The sequence below is a fragment of the Epinephelus lanceolatus genome, chromosome 14 (genome assembly GCF_041903045.1).
Source record: "Epinephelus lanceolatus isolate andai-2023 chromosome 14, ASM4190304v1, whole genome shotgun sequence".
NCBI lineage: Eukaryota > Metazoa > Chordata > Actinopteri > Perciformes > Serranidae > Epinephelus > Epinephelus lanceolatus.
The window spans coordinates 30,714,519-30,739,638 of record NC_135747.1 but is presented as its reverse complement, the minus strand read 5'-3'; the positions used below and the strand labels follow the sequence as shown (position 1 = coordinate 30,739,638).

Below are 25,120 nucleotides of genomic sequence, written 5' to 3'. Positions count from 1 at the left end.
GATGTCTTAAAATAGCGTGTTTTACTTGACTGATAGCCCAGAAACCCAAAGTGATCAATTTGAAATCATATAAAACAGAGAAACATTGGACATCTTCACATCTGAGTAGCTGAGACAAGAGAATGGTGGATGTTTTTGCTTAATAAAATTGGAATTACCGCCTCACTTTCTATACCTCTGCCAATCAGTCGAGTTGCAATTTACATCCATGTCTACCCAGGCTCAAACAATATAAGTGATGAAGACTTTGAAGGAATTTCATAAAAGGTATTGAGTGTATGTCTTTGCCAAAACGTGGACGCTTCACACACATCTTCAACCAGGCAGCACAGAACATCTATACCGTCACCACAGTTTCAAGATGTGTGAAATTTGTCAAAATTAGTGTATGAATTCTTGGCCAAAAAACATGGTTTGTGAGGTCACAGTGACCTTTGAAGTGGATGTTTGTGCCAAAATTTGGAGCAATTCCCACCCGGTGTTCCTGAGAAATTGTGTCCCTAAAGATGGAATGAACGGACAGACTGACAATAGACTGATGGACACTCAACTCAAAAACATAATGCCTCTGAATGCCACGACTGTTGACGGCATGGATGCATAAAAATGAATGCTTCTATGTGTAGATTTTGAATTTGGAGTTTCTGACTTCAGTGCCTCCCTGTATTATAAAATAGTACCAAAAACATTCAAACATACTTTCTAGTCACAAAGTTATATGATCTGAATAATTAGTATCTTTAAAATATTATCTCTGAAATGTTGAAAAATTGTGAAAAGCACTGAGAGGCCATTATAATGTATTTAAATAGCATTTTTTTGCCCAACCAACAGTTCCAAAATCTCAAGGTTAGCAGTATACAGTCATATAAAACGGAGAAAAGACAGGAATCCAAGCAGGTTGAACAGGTGAGTGGTGGATATTTGTGCTTTACAAATTAATCAAAGCCAATATGTTTAAAAGTAGCTCCAAATTTAGCTCCTTTCAGTAGCATGACAACAGACCCCTGAAACATAAAGCAATTCTAAACACAAAAAAAGTTATGAGATTTGAATGATCAGTAGGTTTTAAGAATAATTCAGGCTTATTTTTAAATTGGATCTTGTTGGGGTTTTTTTTTACTTTTGGTCCTACAATAACATTCGACTGCTGAGATCTGGTAACCTAGTTTAATAAAAAGCAGTTAACAAGGTTCAGTCGCAAGATTTTTATTGTCAACGACTGCTTCTCTGCAATTGTTGTGCAGATGACAATAAAGAACTTGAAACCTGTGAACAGGTTCTAAACAAGCCCCCGGGTTAGCAACACAAACCTGACTTACTCGTTCGTACTTGTGTGCTTATCAGTTTTACCTTCACATCAACAACATAGCTGAAGTTTTGGCATCTTTACAGACTGTCTGATTGTCAGAACGATTGTGTTCTTTGGCCCAAACCAGATTTATCCTTGTAATTTTGATGGTTTGCAGCATTGTTTCTGCCTTCATACCAACTGTACTATATGTATGACAAAATAAATGACTGAAAACACAAACTGGACCAGTTCCTAACCCTAAAATAATATATCACACACATTTAAATCTTTCGGGGGATTTTTCTTGACTCTTTTTTACATTTTTCCTAGAGAAATATGAGAACACACAAACAGCAATCCTGCCTGAGTTCTCAGAGATGTCAGCTTTCACTAATGTCACTTTTCTAAAAGGTCACAATGCACTTGGATTCAGCTAAATTGCCAGTGTCTTGCGCCGCTGCTGCTGACTGCACGCATGTTGAGCACTCACCCTCGCATTGGCCACGCAGATGATCCTGGCGTAGCAGCAGATCATTAGGAAGATGAGGCTGAACAGAGGCACGTACCATCTGCAAAAGCACAAACACGAGCAGGTCGTAAGAAAACTCCAAATGGGCAATATTAAAAAAAAAATAAAAATCACTCTCAATCAATCAATCTGTTTGTTTTTCCTCTTTGCCTCCTGTTACAGGAGGAGGGACAGGAGGTGTGGAGGACGCTTTAGGGCCAAAATGAATTAAAAAAAACACACAGGATTTAATTCATTTGTAATCCATGAGCAGAGTGTCGTATATCCTAATGAAATTTATATGGTGATAGGACGTAATAACATACCAGGTGTCCAGTGTTTAGATATTAGGGCTGTCTAAAGCGATTAGAGTGAAACTCATTTAATAAGATTTCCTCTGTAGGACTGCAATCTGAGAAGGCCATTGTTGTTAGATATGATTTAGTGTCTGGAGAAAGGCTTGTTCTGATCTCACTTAATGTAATTGTTATTCAGCCTTTAAATTATCTTGCTGCTCTGTTTTAAACACGAAACGTTTCTCATTTTGCTCTTGTCCTTCCCAAAAACTCTTTGAAGGAGTCAGACTGACCACAAGCAAACTAAACTAAACTGCACATTCAAGTATGTTTATGCATGTCATGTCACCAGAAATGTAACAGAAGATATCAGTCTTAGTGAAAATGTCTGGTTGAAGAACTAAGTGGTCATACATGCAGGTGACGGGGAGGGTGCAGGTATTGCACTTTGTGGTTGCGGTTCTGGAGCGGGTCTTGCAAATCAGACCCATGCAGGACTCTGACTTAAATGTACGCTCCTTCATCAAAAACATTTAAATTAAATTAAAGATTTATTTTTAATCCCTGATGATCCACCTTGAAAGCAAAGTACTAGTCTAGAAGTCAAGAAATTTTGTGGTCAAGGAAATTACAGTATTACAGTATAAGGATTACAGCACATATACATATTTCTCCTCCATTGTTGTCGTCGTTCAGCACTTGTACACGTAAGATGTGACAGTCGGTCTTCGTGGTAGGCTATGTGTCCTGCTCCTCCTCCACTGTGATTGGAGGGCTGGGTAAAAAGTGATAGTAAAGAGCACAGCGTTTTACCCAAAGTTAAACATTTTTCCTAGGGGCTGCCCCATGAAAATCAAAGATTTGAATCATCTGTTGGAGACCTCTCAATCAACTGAGATTCTTGAAATTAAGCAGTCATCTTTTGTTTTTTGTCAGTGTAGTGAGCATCACTCCCTTTCACACTGCTCTCCGGTGCAGGCAGGTGCAGACCCAGACCCAGTTTGAGTTGGAGTGAGATGGAGGCAGCTTCCCGAAGGAGGAGAGGCTTTGCTTGGTCACGCACCATGATAACGTCGTCTTCTGTCTTCAGCTCAGAAGTGGTGAATTCACAGCTCACAGCAACTGAATACAAAACAGTCTCTGGCTTTTGTTTTATATCTATTGTCGGCAAAAAATGGTGCACATTTCTGATCCATAGTTAGCACACATTAGCTCGGAGAGCTAACTTGGCTTGTTTACGATATCAGGTGAGCATTGCTGTCACCCTGAACATCCTGCCAAAACCCGTTCAAACTCTCAGACTCTATATGAAAAAAAGGAAAGAATAGTTGAACATTCATATATAACAGCCACAGTTAGATTCTTCAGCTCTCGACGACCATAAAAAGAGACCAAACATGCAGCGTTCAGTACAGAATAAATGCTAAGCGCCTTGTCTCACTGCTAGCATTTGTAGCATAGTGCAAATACGTGGCTTTCCCATTGCAAAAAATTAATAAAATCTGCTGGCATTAGGGAAAAAAAAGGCTTTTCAGCGAGTCGAGGCTGAGCTGCCGCTGCAGCTGCACTTTTGTCATCTTATACTTGCTCTTTTTCTTCTTCCTCTGGCATTTAATAGCAAACTAGGACACAAGAAGAATTGTGACCCCTCTACCTACAGTACTGGAGAAAAACGACTACCGTCATCGACATCCATTTGGTATCAAATTATTAGTTGTCATGATGTCCGTGGTACAGGTGAGACTGTTTATTATTCTAAACAGCTGAGGCATAGCGGGCACACAGTTTGTACATAAACAGCACAGTGTGGAACATGCCTGACTCAGCACGTCTGGACCATACTGCACATAGTTTCAGTGAGTAAGAGGAGAGGTATACAAAGAACAAAAGATAATGCCAGCAAGTCACAACGCCGGAAATGCATGTCATTCCTACGGGATGAAGAGCTGACAATCAAGGAAGACACAGGGGAGAATAATTTGTCAGGTATTTCTAAGTCAATGAAAGAGAGCGAGACAGGCAAGGGAAATGAGGGTGATTTGTTGGAATGGCAGCCTTGTGTTATGCAACCTCTTGGGAGGTGATGTAAGCTCGGAGGAGTTTCAACCTCTCCGTGTAATCATCAAACAGGCCTTTGTCTTGCTTTGATAGACAGGTTCCTGGCCATCACGTCTCCGTTCAGCTTCAGTAACACTGAGCAGATGAGAACGTGCAGTGCGACACCCAAGTCCTCCCGAGCACCTGGCACTGGCAGGAAGGCACTGGCCAAATGCTCCTACATGATAAACATGTTAGGCTGTGCAGAGGAAGAACATCAAGAGTGATCACAGGCCTCATCATGATCCACAGGAGGAAAAAGTTCTCTGACCCATAAATATGGGGACGCACATGGTTTCAAAGGGAAATGGATTGGGAATAAATGTCCAACAGTGTGCCTGAAAAGTCCTTGACATGTGTGCTAAAAACTGCAACTTTTAGCAGCATCTAAAAAGGCAAATAGTAGGTCCTTGGCCTAATTTAACTTTGTCCACACTTGTCTTCCAAGCCTGCGGGTTGAAAAAAAAAAAAACCTCACTGAGCATTATCAAATTAAACTTTTTATTGGCAGGGGAATCGGAGATGGTAGGCGTTTGTTTCGCAGCAGGAAACAGGGGGAGGGAAAGGCTGCTTCGCACATCATGCTCCTTCACGTCTTGTAGGGAACATCAATATACAAAGAATACCCTCTTTGAACATGTGTGTGAGTGCGCGTGTGAGTGCGCGTCCACGCAGGTTCAATAATGGCATGGGACAATGATGAAAGCGTTTCGGGGGGAGACCTGCGCGAGCGTCACCTCGGTGTGATTTAATAACCCGCTCTCCGGAATAAACAGCGTCCAATTACGCCAGCGCACGTCCCGTTAATGATGGAGAGACGAGGTGGGGGGGTGGGGGCGGGTTGGTGGAGAGGGGAAAGGAGGGGGTGGCCTTTTTAACGATAGCGTGGGGGGCTGCGAAGAGGAGAGAATGACGGGCGGCAGCTACAAAGTGCTCTAATTAGCATGATAATGATCTGCCATTAGAGTCCGCTGTGCTCTACAGCTGAGCACTACCCAGAGAGAGCGAGAGCAAGAGGGAGACGGGAGGGAAAGAATGAGGGAGTGAAAGAATGAAATAGAAGCAGGGAGAGAGAGAAGATTCGTGGGCAGGGGGATGATAAAAGTGAAGACAAGAATAGAGGTGAGGATGGAAAGGTGGATGGATGACGGCAGATTGTGGGTCAGGACCAGAAAGAGCAGAAATAGGAAAGAAGCACCGAGTGATTAAAAGACAGAGAGAGGGATAAGGTCACAGCGGGAATGAAAGGAATAGCAAAAAGAGGCTGCAGCCAATAGATCGACGAGGGAGGGATGGATAGAATGACGGATAACCACAGAGGGGTTTCGAGAGGACAACACTGAGCAAGAGTGGAAGCCTGAAACTGGCAGAAAGAAAGATCATCACGGACGGGCTCAGATTCAATCTCTCGGCCTCAGCCTGGCCCTCCCTCCAGTACCACTCTGAAGTGAAGAATGAGGCCTGGATGAAAGAAGCCTTAATTGAAGTGCTCAGTAGGAGATGAGAGTACTGTGGGGGCCCGTCTGTGTGGGTTAGCACTCAACTTTGACAAACAAGATCCTACTGCCGAGTGAAAGATCACGATCTACCTGTTCAACCACTCAGGCAGGGACAGGACAACCCAAGAGGCAGAAAGGGAGGACGGAGACACAAAGGCCAGCAAAAGCAGGGTGTGCAGGGTGTGTCTTACCAGATGCACTGATGCAAAAGTTAAAAGGAAAAAAAGACAAACAGGCGAAATTACAAAGAATGGATTGCAGCTGCTGATAGCATTATGAATTGTGCATCACTTGCAGCCGCTATCTGCCTCATCTCAAGGTCAGATTCACGAAAGTTATTGCGCTAATGATACTACAGCGCAAACACGCCCATGAAGTTTTGCAGCTGAGTGCAATTTGCCCTATTTTTGCATCGGGCTGCAATTATCCACGTGGCAAAGTATGAATGTTGCCTTTGCGCCAAGAACACTATCTGCAGAACAATGGCTGGGAGAAAAAGAAAACAGGAGTTTTCAGATCGCAAGTTACAGGTTCTGACCTTTGTGGAGCAGAAGCATTCCTAAAAACTTTTGGCTAGGAATTTGAGCGTGACAGAGAGAAACTGTGTTTGGGATTTATTTTTTCAGCCTATCAGTGTGCTTCAGTTACCACCAACTCTCTTAGCATGCTAACTATTTCATTTTAAACATGTGGCTAATTAGACTTTTTTGAATTTGGTGCATTTGCATAGAAAGGGACCAATATTGCACCAAATGTACGCATATAACCTAATTTAAGACTATTTTCTTGGCAGCACATTTAAGGGAGCATTTTCCCTTTTGCAGGCGCTTTGACAATTACACGCTTTCTTTTTGTCTTATCTGTGCAAGTTCAGCGGCCACAAACGCCACGCAATCCTTTTCTGAATTCACCTGCAAACATAAACGACCATGCTTACAGCTCTGTGAGGTTGTACTTCTGTGCAAGTTGCTATTGTCAAAATGCTCACAATGACAATAGTTGGATTTCCATCCAAATTAAGCAGAAATGTTAAAACACATGTATTTGCTTTTCCAACCATTAGGGTTATGCGAATATTGGAAGTTGGTTCATTTTGATAAGCATTAGTGGACATTAATTTTCCTGTCAGCTGCCACTGCACAATGTGATGACATAATTAAAAGAGCGCCTCTCAAACCCCAAACAAAGTAAAGCAATGGATGTGTCACAACAGAGAGCACACTTGACAGTGGAAATACATGTGAACTAATATTCCATTTCTGTGTGCATAATTTTATTTGTTATAAGCCTCCAGAGACGATGAAGAGAACTTGCAGTGGTCTACGCAATGATGGTACCTCATGACTGCACATCATCATTTATTCACTGAATCTGTTTCTATTGCATTTTGTTGCAATTACCTTTTGTCGAGACACCAAGTTTTCCACCCGCATAAAAAGTTTTTTCTAATATTTCGAGATTTTTTCCAATTTTTGGCAATTCCACTTAGGTTTTTTATGTGTAAATTGAAAAATGCGCATGAGAGAAATTGGATGGAAATGCACCTAATGTTAACATAATGGTGTTTAGCAGGTTTAATATTTACAATGTTCATCTTAGCAGTGTGTTAGCATGCTAACGTTTGTTAATTATCACTAAACATAAAGTACAGCTAATACTAATTGGGATGTCATTAATATAACAAGGATTTAGTCATATGTATTGGTAAAATTTAAATTTTGACCCGACGATGGCCCTGGATGAAAAAGTCAGGGATTACCAAAGTTATTACAATTCACTGTGAGGGGAACATGAATGCATGACCCAAATTTCATGGTAATCAGATCCTTTCCTTCCACCTCTCTACCTTGAACTACCCAGTAAAATTGCATGAGTTAATTTGTAACTTTTTCAGGTACATCTTCTAGGAACCATGAATGTCTTTAGAAAAGTTTGCGCAAATCCATTTACTAGATGAGGAGATATTTCATTGGATAGGTGAAACCTTAGGCTGTGCTAAATGACAAATCAATTTGATACCAAGTCATTAAAATTCATCCTCTGGGCACCACGAATATCTGTAATAAATGTCATGGCAATCCATCCAATAGTTGCCAATATGTGTCACTAAAAACCAAACTGTCCATGAAAAAGTCAGGGGATAACCAAAGTCATTAGGATTCATCCTCTGTGGCCCATGAATGTCCGTACAAACTTACATTACAATCCCTCCAATCAATGCTGAGATATTTCAATCTGGACCAAAGTGGTGGACTGACTGATTTTACAATCCCTCGAGCCCCCCTGAGAATTATAAGTTTTAATATGTGCACGTCATTGTCTCAGTTTATCGGTGCCACGTCTGACCACAGCCCATGATACACACAGACGGGGACCTCTAAGAGCGGTGACTCAGCTAAGCTCGAGTGCTTCCAATTGCTGACTCAACCCCTGAAATTCTGCACCTCCGTCACAAAACGCTGTCCTCTGCTTTTCATTCTCCTTCCTCTTTCATCCCCTTTCACACCGTCCTCCTCCTCCGAGCCTCCCCCGCCTGCTCTGTCTTGTCTGCGCCGCTTCGCTGAACTCTGATGAAGACACACTACGGGGCGTGGGCAGAGACGAGGGCAATCTATTTCTCTCACTCTCCTCTCTCCTTCCCTGTCCTGCTATGCCGCCCCTCTTTCCTTCTCCTGCTGAGTAATTCCCCGTCTCTCTAACTGTACCCCGTATGTCTCCCCTCCCACCTTTTCCACTTTTCACCTTTAATACTAAAACGTCTGCTCTCCTGAGCCGTTCCCAGCAAGCTGTCAGCAGGGTTCGGTGTTTGAGCTTATGTGGTTTTTCCTTGACGGGTGCTGCCTTGGCCTCTAATCTCTCGTCTGGTTTGATGTAATTAGAGCTAATGAAGATTCCCTGATCCTCTGAGCGACTCGTCCCCCTGGGCCACGACAGCGTGGAAAACTAGAAAGAGCCGGGGAGCAGAGGAGCACTGATAAAAGAGACACAGGCTCGTTTAGCGCAGCTGATAGCTATGTGTTGTTCTGTACGTGTGTGCACGAGTGTTTGTCTGCGTGAGTCTGTCTGTGTGTGTGCATGCTTATTTGTTTAGAAAGATTGATTCCCTGCTGATGCTGCGAGCAGCAACGCGATTACCTTGGCTCATAGCAAAGTGTGCATGTGCGTGTGTGTGTGGCTAAGCGTCTGTGCCGGGGGATTGGCAGAGCCCTTGCAGACTTAGGGCCAGTTGCAGAAAGCACTAGACAGGCATAATCCTTCATAGCCGTCCTAAACACTTAAATACACAGTGTAGCAACTCCCCTAAATCTGACAAGGCACAGGCAGACGCAGGCACATCCACATGTGCACACACACATACACACACACATCTTGGCCTTAGACCAAGAGGGAAAAAACCCTACAGGCTCCCTTGACATGCAACCCTTCACATTTCCCTACAGAGACAGCCCTTCTCCCCCACATCACCCCCAGTGGGGGAAGCTTTGATGCCGGCGCTGAAAGGGTCTACTTACATCCCAAATCTCCAGGCTACGTGATCGTCTGTGATCCAGCTGGGGGAAGAGAGAGAGGGAGACAGAGAGAGAGCGATGAGGGGGTTACAAAGGAAAGGGAGAGCGTGAGCGGAAGAGAGACTTGTGTGACTGCGGAGGGGAAAAGCTGTGCAGCTGTAGCTATTAATAAGCCGAGAGTGGAAAGAGAGAGCCGTGCCCGGAGATTAAGGCTCTGTCCCAATTCTCATTCCACCGCCTCCTCTGCTCGGCCTCTTCCCCTTTTCCTCACCCCTTTAACTACCCTCCAAACAAATAATGCCTTTCCTATTCACCACAAGAACTGGAGAGTCTGAGGGGGCGTTTTACTGTTAAAAGATGTGCTGATAATTGCCAATTTTGATCGCATAAAATCTTATGAGGGACGGTGCCTGTATGGAGCTGGAATGAGGCCAGAGCTGTGTGGCCCTCCTTGAAAGGAAAGACATTTAACAGAAAATCTGCTGTGGCTGGCTGAAAGAAAAGCATAAAAACTATGCTGGGGCTGGGCAAGTTGGCTGTACTCACCACCAGGCTCCTGCGGGGCCGTAGTAACCCTTTAGCAGTGGCAGAGAGGCCATGACCAGAGGAACCCCCCACGCCATCAGATGGTACAACCTGATAAAAGGCAGACATTTATTTCATTAGAAGCACAGAGACCAGGGAGCTTTGCCCCTGAGAAAAAAAAAGCTATGACTAAATCAATTCCTCTCTTCTTCAGTTTATCTCTTTGTTGGCACTCACATCGGGGTCATTTTTCAGGTGCAGACAAATGCCTATACAGCCAGGGCGCCAATTACTCATGGTAATATAAACCATAATTACCCCGACTGTTGTGGAAAAGATGATTTACAAAGGAGATGTGTGCATCAAAGGCGCAAACAGGATGCAGATTCTCACTCAGCGGGTGCCAGTGACCACGAAATTGCTCGCTAAACTGAACTTTTTGTTGCACAAATAGCCTTTTGTTTTTTTAAAGTAAAACAATAAAGAGACGGAGAGGCTCATAATGGCTATCAATTAAAAATGATCGGTGATGGCTGATGTGGAAAACTGGTACTTCAGGTCAATCGTTACTTGATGAATAATAGAATTAACTTGATGAGCCCCAGTTCTCCTTACACAAATCTGATCGAGAGAACCTTTTGGTACAGCACGTACAAAGTGCTGTACACAGGCTCATTCACTTTGTCCATTCTCTGCATTCATTTCATCTGGTACTGTGCATGTTTCCTGAAAGCTTGCAGAAACAGATGAAACCGAGCAGTACCACAGGAAATCTCAGGGGCAGTGCTGCGTAGTTCAAGCGAGACTAATTGTGAGACACGACAAAGACATTTTAAAAATGGTGGAACAGAACAAATTGGTAACACAGTGAGCAGAATTCTCCGTCCAGCTGTTGCAATGTATTAAACTGCCTGATAGACAACCGCCAAGGTACATTATTACGACTTCCTCCACCATTGCCTTGTTTGGTATTGTCAAAAACTTTGAGATTGACAATGATTTACTGTCCCTGTTAAATGGCGGCTGATCTCGTCCTCTGCTTGGATGGTAAGGAGCTCCCTGACCTCATTTTCACCTGTTTGCGGACATTTTCAGCTGCTGTTCTTCTAATTTGAGTTAGCTGCTAACCGCTACCGCTAACCGATTTTGAAATCTCCTGGTGGGGGGGTCACACACAGAACATGTCCTCGTCACACCTGTCCTGTCCTGCCGACTGTCCCCTTAATAGAGAGATCGATTCTGCGCCTGCTTAGAGGCAAGACAGCTTTGTCCCCACATTCCATGTTCAAACTTTTTAAGAGGAATGGCGAGGCAGAAGAATGGCGCAACATTCCTGCCTTCAACAGGCAGTGGCTAATGTTGTCTAACCCTTGGTCCAGACTGGTAAGCATGGCATTCTGGAACATCATCAAGTACCTCATCTTATCTTAACGTCCAGACACCCAGAGCGTCCTCACATGAGCATGCCAAATGTGACGGAGTAAGGCCTTCCAAAATAAACCATGACCATGGAAAATACACAGTTCATACATTTATTTATGTCTAATTCTTTCACTCAGTTATTTCTTATTTCTGTGTTGTGCCAAACATCCAGCCCATGTGATTATAGGACATCAACATTTTACACACATCTTCCTGTCTTTTAAATAGAAAGCACGTGACACAGAAAAGAAACAAACTAAAAAGAAAACAGGAACAATTTTGCAAATTAACTGTTCATGTAAGAAACTACCAATTATCTGAAGACTAGAGTTTTTTTCCTGTTCTCCAAGGCTTTCTCCAGATTTTTACATGTGAACAGCTGTATCAGTCTTTGTGCATCTTCTCTTTCCATTTCCCCCCCTAAGTGTGATTCGTTTGGGCAGGTGTGAACACAGCAATCACACTCAGGTGCACACCAAAACAACCAGACCGAGACCTTCTTGAAGAGGTGGTCTCAGTCTGGTTACAAACGAACTCTGGTGCAGTTCGTTTGTAGTGAGAACGTGTTCTGACCTGGATCTGAACCTACTGCAGTCACATGACACATTGTTTGGGTTAAACATGAGCATGTTACAGTCCTGGAGGATTATTAATGTGCACCTCCTCCTGTACTGCCTTAATATGCACATTCAGCACATCCAATGCATCAAAACATTGTTTTCTAGTTGGAGCCGCGCCTCGTTTTCAAACTGTATGCTTTGACTAAAATGAACAATGACAGCAATATAGTCCATGATGAGCAGCGCTAAAATCAACCTGCGTAGTTGTCCCTCCATTGTGACATTAGAAAGTGTCACATTTATCTTGCAAGTGTACTCTTCTTCAACGTTTTGTTTACTTCCTGGATTTTTCCCGCATGGGCATTCTGACCAATCAAGAGCAGCTTTCTCGCACAAGGGATTTAATCTGGTCCGCTTGTAAATGCTGCCGTGAGAACACGAACCAACTCTAGGCAGTTATGAAACTGTGGAACAAAATTTGTTCCTGATTCGGACCAAAGAAAGCCGACTCTAGGTCTGAAAGCACCCTTACTGAACATAGCATTGCGCAGCTCATCTTGCACGGACAGTAGAAGGCATAATAGAACCCATTTTCTTTATCATTTAGAGACAACATGGGACAGATTCACTTTTCTTCTCTTTAGATTAACATACCATCCAGTTTCTACAGTCACAGGTAAATTACCAGGTCTCAGCTGCTCATTGGCTTGGTTTAGTCCATATATCGTCAGCCGCCTGTTTTTTATAACTTGGCAAACACAGATTCTTTTAACAAATCAATATCCAGCTTTTCATTATTAAAAAAAAAGCCTCACTAAACCCAGAGCTGCAAAACAATACGCAAATATCTTCAGACCAAGAACCAATAATCTGATAATTTCCCATCACGACAGCCTTCTACGCTCACAAAATCTTAATAACCAAACTTGGCTCTGTGTGTGTGTGTGTGTGAGACAGATGAGGTGTGTGCTCCAGTGTCTTGGGCATTGGTGTGGGCGTCGATACTTTATAGAGCGTACAGCGTCGCCTGGTCAATAGAGTGGAAGTCCTGCCCTGACTTGTTCCAAGTGCGGTCAATCGAGCGGTGGCGACACGGCTGACACACACTCAATCCCTCTCGACTTGTGCGGCGCACACACACACACACACGCACACACACACACACACACACAGAGTTCCTTGCTCTGATTTCACTGGGGCACACTGTATCTCCCCTCTCTGCCCTCATGTGATGGACAGCGGTATGCAAGTGTGTGGGAGGTGGTGGAGAAAGAGAGACGGCTGGTTGTTTAAATAGAGCAGAGAAGTGGGTGGGGAAGAGACATAGGAAACGTATAGATCCAGAGAGGGAGAGAGGGAAAGAGAGAAGGAGAGATCAAACACAAGAGGGAGTGGGAGAGGAAGGGGAAAACAAGGGTGAGCTGGGAGAGAATGGAAATAGTGGAGGCGCTAAGAAGGGAGAAAAGGAGCAAAAGAGAGCAAAGGAGGGAGATGGAGAAAGAGGGAAACAAAGAGGGATAGAGAGAGTCTGTGTGGTGGTGGGAGGAGAGATATAAATGGTGAAATCAGCGCTGCCAGTCCGCGGCGTGACGATTGGTGCAGGGGGGGTGCTGGGGGGCGGCTTGTCAGGAAATCAATGTCGAGAGCTCGCAGACACGCAGACACACACGCTGCTGCAGCACACACACAGTACACTCGCAGCGCTTTGAGAGGGAGATGACGAGGTCCGGAGCTGTGCGCAACATGGGCTTAATGAGGCACAGCAGGGCTGCTACGCGCTCTGGATTTCACACACCTGCGCGCACACACACCCACACATGCATGCACATGTAAGCTCATATATAAATCCCTCTCGAGGCTCAGTCTCATTTCTTACAGCCTCACACCACTTCGTCTTCTTTCTCCTGTTTGCCCGAATCCGTCCTCCAAACAAACACAAACACACATGCACGCACGCAAACACACTCCGCGTCCTCTCTTGCATCCACTTCAATCACTCTTAGATCATCCAGCCTCCGTTTGCTCTCCATCTCCTCTGGCGATTTATTCATTCATAAACCATCACACTGTGCCGTCACCGTGTGTGTGTGCGTGTGTGTGAGAGACAGAGAGGGTGGGAGGGTTGGGTTAGGGGGCTGAGGGGTAATTGTGCATGCATGCAAAGAGCCACATACCCGCCTGCCGAAACACATACAGCTCATCTACGCGCAGTCAATATGCGACAACCCCCCTGACGCCCTGTCTTCGCTTTGCTCTAACCTATGAAGCGCTGAGGGTGTTTTTTTTTCTGTGTGACCAGCCTAACACAAAAATACAGACACATCCTCCTGCCACCTAGTCCCTCTGGACCTGTGAGAGGTATACAGCTGACAAGGCTCAGGAGCGAGCCGATTTTGGCCCCCTAGCCTGCCCCCTTCCCTGCGCCCATAAAGCTGTCTCCTTCTGAGTTATAACACCATTATATCGTCTGGCTTATTGCTAATCAATGCAGGGAAACTCCCATGGGGGGGGCGGGGGGGTGGGGGCAGCATACACACACAGATGGGTAGGAGGGATGTGCACACCTAAGAACATCCACAGGACGCAAACATGAAAAATTGCGCAAAACAGAGTTGCCGCTAACTTGTTAGAGCGTTTTTTCCTCCCACAGAGTGCATACATTATTTTTTTTATTTTGGTGTGTGTGTGTTTGTGTCACAAAGCTCCGCGCGTGGCACGGAAAATGAGAAAATATCTATCTCTCTCTCTCTCTCACACACACACACACACACACACACACACAAGCAAATTCACACTCGCTCTGCGGAGGGTGCTCATGGGAGTTTGAGCGACAGAAACATAGAGCCACAAAGCGTGAAGATGGGTGCGCACACACACTCTTAACGGCTGACACTCACTCCCTTTTCAATTAGAGTGTCGGCTGGAACAGAAAAAGAAGGGGGAGGCTGTGGAGGGAGGGAGGAGGGAGGAAGGGGGGGCTGTCAATGCTCTGCTGGGAGACACATGCTCTGGCAGACCAAACACATGCACATGCACACACATAAACACACGCGCGGAGGGAAACAGACACAATAAAACAAGAGATGGATGCGCGTTCAAACTGGGAGACAAAGATAGAAAACGACCTGTTTGTGTCCACGGGGGAGGAAAAGTTGAAATGATTTGCCAATTAATTGGCAACTACTGTGATCATCAATAAACATCTCAGTAATTTAAAAGCCTAATCGTTTTCTGGTTCCAGCTTGTGAGGATTTACTATTATTTGACTACATGTACGTGCACAAAATATTAGTTTTTGCCCTTAATCTAAAAAAAAAAGACAATATTCTCACTAACCTGTTTACATAGCTGATAAAAATGAATATTCCATTATATTCCAGTTTACATGGAGCCATGTATACTCTGATTAACATGCCCTAACACAGTGTTTATCACATTACAACATGGAAAAGTGGAACGGCCAGTGCAGCTTGTGCCATTTTGCTTTTCTGCTTTTCTTTCAAAGTTTTCGACCGTGTGAACACAGCCTCCCTCTTTCTTTACTTCAACCACCTTCTTGAAAAGGTTGTTGTGATATCTGCGATAACCTGCTGATACCCAAGTCTTTCATAATGTGTAAAAGTAGGTGTGTGTCTCCCTCCAAGCAGCAATGTGGGCTTTTCTTCTGGGCATGCATCTCTATACCACACCCTTACAAACTATTGTTGCTGGTTTCAGGCTGTTGTCATGAACTGTCCGTACATTTTTCTACAAAAAGTAATGCACAAAAAAAATCATATGTATCCCACGTAATCATAAGGGCAGCAATTTGTGTGTGACCCACGTATTTCGAAAGGCTGCAATCACTTGACCAATGGGCTGAATGGAGTAAAGAATAAAGAAGAAAGTGGTCCTGTGTGGTGGAAGGCTGGAGACAAAACACAGGACTTTCCCCGGGGACTTACCCCAGGAGACCAGTGTGCAGAACCGTGTGAACTTTGAGTGAACTCTGAGTCATTTTACAGTATGTTGTCATCCTAAACATAACCGACAGATCTGGGGAAAACTGCATTCTCCTACTGCGCACCTTGGACATAGAACAATCTTTAAAAAGATCTAAAATAAGAAACACTTATATCCACTGATGAATTTAAGGGCATCATGAAGAATGTGGTGACAGAGACATGTTTGTTTTTCTTGAGAGGCCACTATGTTTGAATAGTTGTTGTTTTATTGAGGATTTTTGTATAATATGTTGTATTTGTTGCATTTTAAATGTGTTTTGATTGGCTGCTACCTTGGCCAGGTCTCTCTTGTCATAGAGATTTTCAATCTCAATGGGTTAAATTCCTGGTTAAATAAAGGTTAAATAAATAAAATAAACCTAACCTCTGCAACTTTACTTTAATTACGTAACTCTACATCGAGTACATAACGTAACTTCTGGGGTGCTAATTTGAAAGGTAAGTTACAAACCGGTGTCTTGGGATACACTGTTGGTTGTGTACAATGCCTCCATGACAACGCACAGACCTGACGTAAACAGGCAACAGACCATGTGTCACAAACTGCGGAAACACCATGATTAAGATGTAAATTTCGTATGCACGTCCAAAGAATGCTCCTACAACCAGAGTATTGTCATATTCTGAAAAGTCATTGTAAATTAAAAAAATTTGGGTGTTTAAATTAAACAAAAAAATACAGATATTGACAGAAACAATCAGTAAATTAATCACTTGATAATGGAAATAACTGTTAGCCGCAGCTCGAAGCCCCCTACTCACTTCTCATATCTGTTGGTGCTTATTTCTCGCACCAGGTTGAGGTACAGGTTCACTGTGATTAGGCAAACCCAGGCCAAAGCACTCCAGTCTGCAGAGACACAAAAAACAACAAGGTCAGATTACAACACAGCTCTCCCCCTCTATCACACAGCATGCACCTGCAACTATGTGTCCATGCACACACATGAATGCATGAGATTGTGTGTGTGTGTGCGTAGGTGTGTGTGCGTGCGTGTGTTCTACTTTTTGATAAATGGAGGCCCATTCTGCAGTAATATGAGGGAAACCTGTGGCTTAGGGTGATGGATGAGAGGGGGGAGCTCAGAGAGAGATAATGATGAACTGTGGAAAAGCAGAGGGAGATAAGCAGGAGTGGGGGCGAGAGAGGAAGAAATGAGGAGACGAGCGGGGTGCTGGGGTGAGGGAGTCGAACGGAGTGGACTGGAGCGAGCGTAGAGAAACTGAAAAGAAAAGAAGAAATGAAGAAAGGAAGAGGAAGGCAAAGTCAGCAGAGGGGAAAAATGAATATATTTTACCGAGACAAGGGAGAGAGACTAGAAAGCTCGCTTCCCTTATTCTGCCCTCCTATTCAGCCCTTTTCTTCTGTGTGTGTGTGTGTGTGTGTGTTTCTGTTGACAGGACAGGCAGGGCTGGTCGTCACAATGATGGATTCTCTGAGCCACATACTCAGCTTACTCAGTTTCACACAACAACCCCCCCCACACACACACACGCACAAATATACAAAACGCACACTCCTTTCACACTCAAGCAATGTTTAGGAATAGTGTGCGGTGACTAAGAAAGAAGGAGGGCTGGCTGTCTATGTCATTATCACAATACATCACTGTCACACAACGTGTCTTACATAAACGCACAGCAGCTGAGGCTTCGCTCTACGCCGACGACACACGGCTCGCCTTCATCACCTGTCCTGACGCGGCCCCCTGCTACAGTCGTCCTCCATTTCAAACACATTTCATAAAATTTTATTGGTCGGAGTTAAAAGCAGAGCTGCGCTATGCGGCTCCCACTAGACTCTGGCGCTTCGCAACGGAACAAAGTGCCCGCTCAGCCAGTGTTTATGTACAGCCGTTTGTCCTAAGCGTGAGGATCCTCGTGATAAACCGAGGTGACAGGCGCCAACCCTGCAGCACTAACTCACTGCCCATTACCCTGTATCCATCTGAGTGTGAGTGTGTGTGCCTGTGAGACCAATAAAACAAGCCTGCTGGAGTGCTGTATTAGCAGCCAGTCCTAACTAAGAATCCTTATGCTAATCAAGGCTAAAGGAGCTGTAATTGAAACAAACGCAGCCAAGTTTTTTTTTATGTAAACACAGCCCTGCTGCATCACAAAATCGTCCCAAGTGTCCACAAATTTAGAACCGGTAGATGTACCTGATTAACCCAAATGACATACTGGAGTTAGGCACTGTGATTGGCGGCAAATCCTCTCCTCATACAAGGGACGATGATGAAACACTGAGGCGTCTGATCTGAGGGCTGCAACGGGCCAATAACTGCACAGCATGGTGCTTGACTCCCACATATTACACCATCATTACGGGTGTGGTATTCTTAGTATGGGTGTGTGAATACTCCTCCACCCTTGACAACTGGTGTATATTCAAATGGCAAGTAAATATCCTCGCCTATTTTTTTTCTTTCTTCAGGATAAGATACACAGGCTGGCTTCAATAAAACACAGGAGGATAGGCTTTTAAACACATTAAAGTGTCCCTGAATTAGAATTAGAGTGATACCACGAGAGAGCATAATCATAAACACGGTTAAATACAACATAACGTGTATAACCTTAGAAATAATATACAGTATGATGAGAAAAAAAGTGTCATGTTTTTTTTAAAGCCGGACTCATCTGCTTTTCTTAGCAGTGGAGGGAGACATACTCGGATCTTTCACCTAAGTAAAAATGCAAATACTACAGTGTACAAGTACTCAGTAGTCTTGTCATGGGACTGTAATTTCTGTTTTTGATATAATATCAACATATGACACCATTTTTGATACCTTGGGGAGAAATTAAAATGAGGGCAACCAATTTAAAATTTTGATTAAAGGTCCAGTGTGTAAGATTTAGGGGGATTTAGTGGCATCTAGTGTTGAGGACTGCAGATTGCAACCAGCTGAAACTTCTCCAGGTTAGAATTCCATCAGTGTTCATTGTTCAGGAGGTTTTAACCAGGAGCCGAATTATCCATGGAGGTCTCTTCCTCTCTAAAACAAATGGACCCGGTGAAACCGGGAAAAGCACTGACTAAAGCAGTATCATGTTACAAATCAGTGCTCCTCCAATGCTGTTTGGCATGTTGGAGACAGGCTGTAGCCTAGCACCTGCTGTGTGCTCACCTCATTTCTGATGGAGACTTTCAGGAGGTTTTTAGCGGGAGCCGAATCATCCACAAAGGTCTATTTCTCTCCAAATCAAACGGACCTGGTGTTTTATACCAGTTCAGTCAGGACCACTTTAGTCAAAGAAAACTATATTATCATTTGCAGTGTTATATTTGGTGGTACGGCTGTGTTCTGGGGCCCCCTGCCTTTCCTCGGGCCTATGCAGAAAGCCTTAAGACAGAGGGAGCACACCTCCCTGCCCTTCCATGCGCCTACATGGAAACCGTAAGAGAGCAGCAACAAAGACATCATTGCACCACTCTAAGGTAAAGACAACACTTCGCTTCTTATTTTCAGGTAATTAGACACTAAAGCAAATATACTTATTATATCATATTAAATTTATGCCAATATATCCCCCTAAATCCTACACACTGGACCTTTAAAAGAAAACTATAACAAGGCTATAAGATGACTACAACAACTTTTGTTTTCTTGGTTGGTTGCAGAGAACAGCAGAATGACTGTAGTAAACATTAACAATAGGAGAAAATAAGAAAGCACAGTTGGTATCGGTGTATCGATACTGCAGACAACGAGCATTCAGACTGTTTAAAATCAATTTGTATCACTAAATCAATATTTTAACAACACTATCTGTTAAATCCAGCATTCAGACTTTTGCTTAAGTAAAAGTACTAGCTTCATAATATATTTAAAATTACTCATAATGCAGACTGGCCAATTACTGGTTTATAATTATTGACGCCATGCAGCTGGTAAATGTGGAGCCCATGTTTTACTATATATACTGCCAGGTAGCAGTCAACTCTTCCATAATAAAACATCAATATGTATTTGTTAATTACATTTTTCAGTAATAATTTGATCTGAAAAGTAACTAAAAGTGTCAGATAAATGTAGTGGAGTAAAGCGTACAATATTTCCCTCTGAGATGTGGTGAAGTAGAAGCATAAAGAAGCAGAAAACAGAACTACTCAAGTAAAGTACAAGTACCTGAAAACTGTACTTCGCTGTTTCTTAGTGTTTCTTAATGCTAAGGTCTGGTGATTTGGGGACACCAATGTGCATTTTTAATATACATCTGCAGGAGTTTAGTATTCTTTTCGAGCACTAGCAGTGACTAAACAATTACTTATTTTAAAACATCCGTTTATCACTTTCAGAGGCTCACTTTCCAGCCTGTATCTCCTCCAGAAACGACTCCCCGCGTTGCATTTCAAGTAAGCTGTGAGTGAAAGATGGTGCTGTAAGCTGGAGCAATCAGTGTCAGAGCAAATTTTGCTCTGAAGCCAAAAAAATGAAATGACAAAGTAATATTATTTTCCACTGTGATATATGAGCTCTTCAACAAATGTCTGTTGAATCTCTGCTCTTTCTTTGATGGCTCACTCAACCCCTGTTGTTACAAGTGTGTCAGTGAGTAATAAATAAAGGGACAGTTCACCCTAAAATCCAAAATACATATTTTTTCTCTTACCTGTTGTCCTGTTTATCTATCTAGAATGTTTTGCTATGAGTTGGTGAGTGTTGGAGATATCAGCCGTAGAGATGTCTGCCTCCTCTCCAATGCAATGGAACTAGATGGCACTCTGCTTATGGCCTGGCTTACATCCTTAATGGGAACTTGGGGGGAGCTTCCATGGCCTTTAAGATTTTGGGGGAAGTAAATGTCACAACCAGATAGCTAACAAGGAGGGCTAGATTACTGAATAGGGAATCCTGCTGTTGGCCTTGGACTATGCCATTAGTTTGTGATATTGGGGCCCTAATAAAGCCTTGAAACAGAAACTTCAAGTACTGCAAAACAAAGTTGTGAGAGCAGTACTAGGTTTGGATCACAGAAGTCATATGGGTGGGTCTTTCAGCTCCAGTGGCTCCCAGTTAAGGATAGAGCGCATCATATCCAACTTCATGTAGTCCGTAGGATCTTAAATGGCGTAGCCCCTAGTTACTTTAACTATTATTTAAGGAAGATAAAAGATGGTACAAAATGAAGGTAACAATCATTTACTGTCTCAGTTACATGGCGGCTGATCTTGTCCTGTACTCTGAGGGTAAGGAGCTCTGGGATCTAATTTCCCCCCAGTTTGTGGACAATTTCAGCTGCTGTTCTTCTTCTATGAGTTAGCTGCTAACTGCTACTAAATGCTTTTTAAATCTCCCAGCAGTGGGTCACACATACAACACTTCATCAAACCAACACACCTGTCCCATGTTGTGAGCAGTTTCATGTGGGAACTATTTTCTTTTTACTGAGCTACCTCTGACAATCGTCATCACTGCACAGAGGGGAGTGTGCATCTACTGCTAGCTTACCTAGCTTCACTGAGCTAGCTAACGTTACAGCTCAGCCAAGAAGAACGCCATCAATGTTTACATATCACGTTGTCACAAGCACAAGCCTCTCATCCATGAGTTGATGCACAATTCCTTCTGAGTGGTGATATGATTGATAAGGAAAGAGTCATTGCTGTTAAGTTTTTTCAAACTGAGTAACATCTAGTTCCATTATACTGAAGATAAGGCCGACACCTCTACAGCTGATATCTCAAACACTGGGCAACTCACACCAAAACAATCTAGACTGACTAATAGCACAACAGGTAAGAGGAAAAATGTGTATTTTTGATTTAATTTTAATGTTTTGCTTACCAAAATAAGTTAGCCAGCAAGCCTGGAAGACACAAAGAGATCCCTTGCGATGGGAATCACCCTGGAGAAGGAAAGAAGAACAGCACAGGGAAAGATTTTCACAAACCACCACCAAAAAAAAAAAAACCTCTCGCTATGTGGGTGTTTAGTGAAACAGACTTGAGTAACTCACCATGACATATGCTACGCTATCGAAGAAGGCAGCTACAGTCAGGCTGAGAATCATCTTCTGCACAGTGAAAATGAGACGAAGACATGAGGAGGGATTCTCTAACAAAACCTCCCTACTTAATATGCCAGTGCGTTTCTATTCACGTTGAGAGAAGGGCAAATTATAGATCAAATGATCACTGATGTGGCTGACAGCTTGGCATGCGACGTCCCTGGTGACAACTCTGTGTAAATATCACAGGATGGAGGAGAGAGTCTCCTTAATTCCTTCTATATAAACTGAACTCATTGTATTTTATTTGAAATAAACCAATAATCTGCGTGCTACAGAATTTTAAGAGGGTAGTTGCGATGCATGCCAGCTGTCTATATAGGTGGTTATAAACTGTGGCTGTGCTGGGACACACACATATCAGCCTTTTATGAATTTGTGTCCAGCAATGACCCTGCCAAGGCTGCGGGAGAAGCGGAGGGGGAGGGGGCGGAGACGGAAAAAGCCCTAAAGAGAGAGCATTAAAGACTATTGACTGACGGATAACCTTTGTGAGAGGATGGAGGCAAGGAGAGGGCTTATGTGGTGTGAGAGGAGCAGAGGAGGAGGAGGAGGAGGAGGAGGAAGAAGAGCAGGAGGAGGTGAAGTCACTCTGTGCAACCTGGTCCAGGGGTAATAGGATTCATCAGAGCCCCACGTTAAGCTGTCATTTACTTCAGATTAGGAGGATAACGTGGAGCGCTGCTAAACCTGACAGACCTGCTGGACCAGCTTCAAAAACACCACAGACTGCACACTCAAATGAACACCGATCTGCTTCAGACATCTAAAACTCTTCTGGATAAAAGAAAACATATTTAAAAAAGCATCTAACTATTTATCAGTCTATAGCCAGACCTAAAGAATAACTCTTCATCTGAGAGGCGAATAAGCACAAGACGGCCGTCATTATCACAGAACAACCACGAGTCAATTAACTCCGCAATTGATTAATCTGTGCATTTTTAATTGGGTCCAATTATGCCAAGATTTGCCATGGCTAATTGAACATATTTCCGGTGGCAATGAAGCAAACAAAAATGAGGAGGGAAAAAAAAGGGTCACAACATGCTGTACATTGAAGTGGAAATTTACCTGAGCCAAAGAGTGATACCTTCGAAGCAGCCAGATCACAAACAGCATGAAAAGGCTGTGAAGAGAGAAGAAAGACAACAGTGAGACGTTTCCGTTAACTGCAGGGGCAACAAATTTGAGGAGGACAGGCCATTGGCTGTTTTAATTATGATATACAGCATTACCGCACATAAATACATCACAAGAACTCCAACACTTTTCCCCGCAGGCTTTACTGTAACCTTTACTCCGGCTGTGATATTCTTTAGCGTACGGTACAGTTACTGACCATTAAAGTGAAGCAGGTTTGGACTGAAACTAATGAAACCTGCAGAAAACCTGCCAAAGACCTGCTCTGCGGCATTTGAGGGAGTGAAGTCTGCAGCCAAGAAGCAACAGCTAATGTCAAAGCCAAAATGTTAGAGTACAGTTTATCAAATGACCATTAGATGCACCTTGAAAAATCAGGACTGAGACAAATGGGAAAACCTCCAAGGGCTTCTTTGAAATTATAAATGTGGGGTTTTAAGGGCTGCAGGATATGCAAAAACAATTGAATTGCATTTATTTTGACAGATATTGCAAATGCAATATGAGTCAAAACTTTAGTGAGAATTCAGACATGCATATTCTCTTATGTCTGAAATATAATTTGTAAGCTGGGGCATCACCGAAACACCACAATGCTTCATTCATACAGATATGTTGTGACACATTTTACCTTTATCATAGAATTGCAGCTCCTGTGATTTAGTTATGGCACTTTGCCATATTACAAATTCAATAATATTTCCATTAATTGTGCAGCCCTAATTTTTTCCAGAAAGCGATTAGGGTCCCAACATACTAATTCCCCTTGTTTATTGTTCAATTAAACTGATATGTATAGTCTTGAGCCGCGGGCCTGGCTGTGAGAAACTTTGAGATAAATCATTTAGTTTAATTAGAAAACAACATTTTAAATGCAAATCTTGTTTGACGTTACATTTACCACTTTTTATGAACGGTAAAGACTTAAATTTCATTCTCTTTACTGGTCATACATGTCCGACAGACAGGACGTGACCAATACATCATTGCTATTTATCAGGCTGCAGCTAAAACTAATCATTTTCCTCTTTATATAGCTTACAGTAGACTGTGCACATTTGCTTCTGGCTGTCCCTTTAAAACTCATCATTGTAGAATGTATTGAAACCCTTAATTTGCCTGCTCCTGTCATAACAACACAGCAACTTATTTTCACATGTATACATTTCAGGTACCGTCACTATCCTGACTACTTAAAACAGTGTATGCTACCTTTCTCCTCTAATTATTAACCGAGACACTCTACACAGGTCTGTTATTTCTGTTCCTGCAGTCTCTAAGTCAATAGGTAAGAAAGCCTTTATGTTCAAAGCCCCCGATTGAAAAAAACTGTAAATATTCGGTCCATACCATCTTTCCACTTGATCAAAAATGCCCCATCTTCTTAGTGTAGGATCAGTCATACACGTCCATAATAACACCTCTCTATTTTGTTTAATTATGTTTCATAGCTTCATTAATTAATGCTGTAACTGACATTAAAGGTCCAGTGTGGATATACTGCCAGAAATTGAATATAATATAATAAGTATGTTTTCTTTAGTGTAAAATCACCTGAATATAAGAATCACTGTGTTTTTGTTACCTTAGAATGAGTCATTTATATCCACATAGGGAGCAGGTCCTTGTCTATAGACATTTCCATGTTGCACTGCCATGTTTCTACAGTAGCCCGGAATGGACAAACCAAACACTAGCTCTAGACAGGGCCATTCACATTTTCGCGTTATGACATCAGCTACTATAGTTAGGAGCCCCTCTGCAATGAGAGGCATTGGAAAAACACCAATTTTTTTAACGCGAAACAGCTTTTTTCAATGTTTTTCCCAGTTTAAATCACCTGGTCCATTTGTTTTGGAGACAAAGAGCCCTCTGCAGATAATTTAGCTTCTGACAAAAACCTCCTGAACATCTGGATCTTAAATTATCAGAGAAAAAAGTGAGCACACATTAGCAGGTGCTGGGCTACCAACATGTCTGCGAAATGCCAAATAGCATAGGAGAAACACTGGTTTGTAACATGACACTGCTTTATCCAGCGTTTTTACCTGTTTTAACCATCTGATCTGTTTGTTTTGGAGAGGAAGAGATCCCCGCGGATAATTCATCTCCTGGTAAAAACCTCCTGGACAATGAACACTGAAGGAATTCTAACCGGGAGAAGTTTCAGCTGGTTGCAATCTGCAGTACTTGCCACTAGATGCCACTAAAGGTGCGGACACACCAAACCGACATCAGAGAACTA

The 25,120-nt window shown here is 43.0% G+C and overlaps 1 protein-coding gene across 2 annotated transcripts in view; it reads right to left on the bottom strand.

Annotated features, from left to right (window-relative positions):
- LOC117250740 (cyclic AMP receptor-like protein A) overlaps positions 1–25,120 on the bottom strand; it is a 71,233-nt gene that overhangs the window by 38,247 nt on the left and 7,866 nt on the right. The window contains exons 3-9 of one of the 2 annotated variants that reach the window (XM_033616734.2): positions 22,807–22,861; positions 21,682–21,738; positions 21,510–21,570; positions 16,477–16,564; positions 9,750–9,839; positions 9,207–9,245; positions 1,785–1,863 (exon numbers count right to left, since the gene is read on the bottom strand). In XM_033616734.2, the coding sequence (XP_033472625.1) occupies positions 1,785–1,863; positions 9,207–9,245; positions 9,750–9,839; positions 16,477–16,564; positions 21,510–21,570; positions 21,682–21,738; positions 22,807–22,861 (469 nt within the window). The remainder of the gene's footprint in view (positions 1–1,784; positions 1,864–9,206; positions 9,246–9,749; positions 9,840–16,476; positions 16,565–21,509; positions 21,571–21,681; positions 21,739–22,806; positions 22,862–25,120) is intronic. The other variant, XM_078174617.1, reaches the window with a different exon arrangement.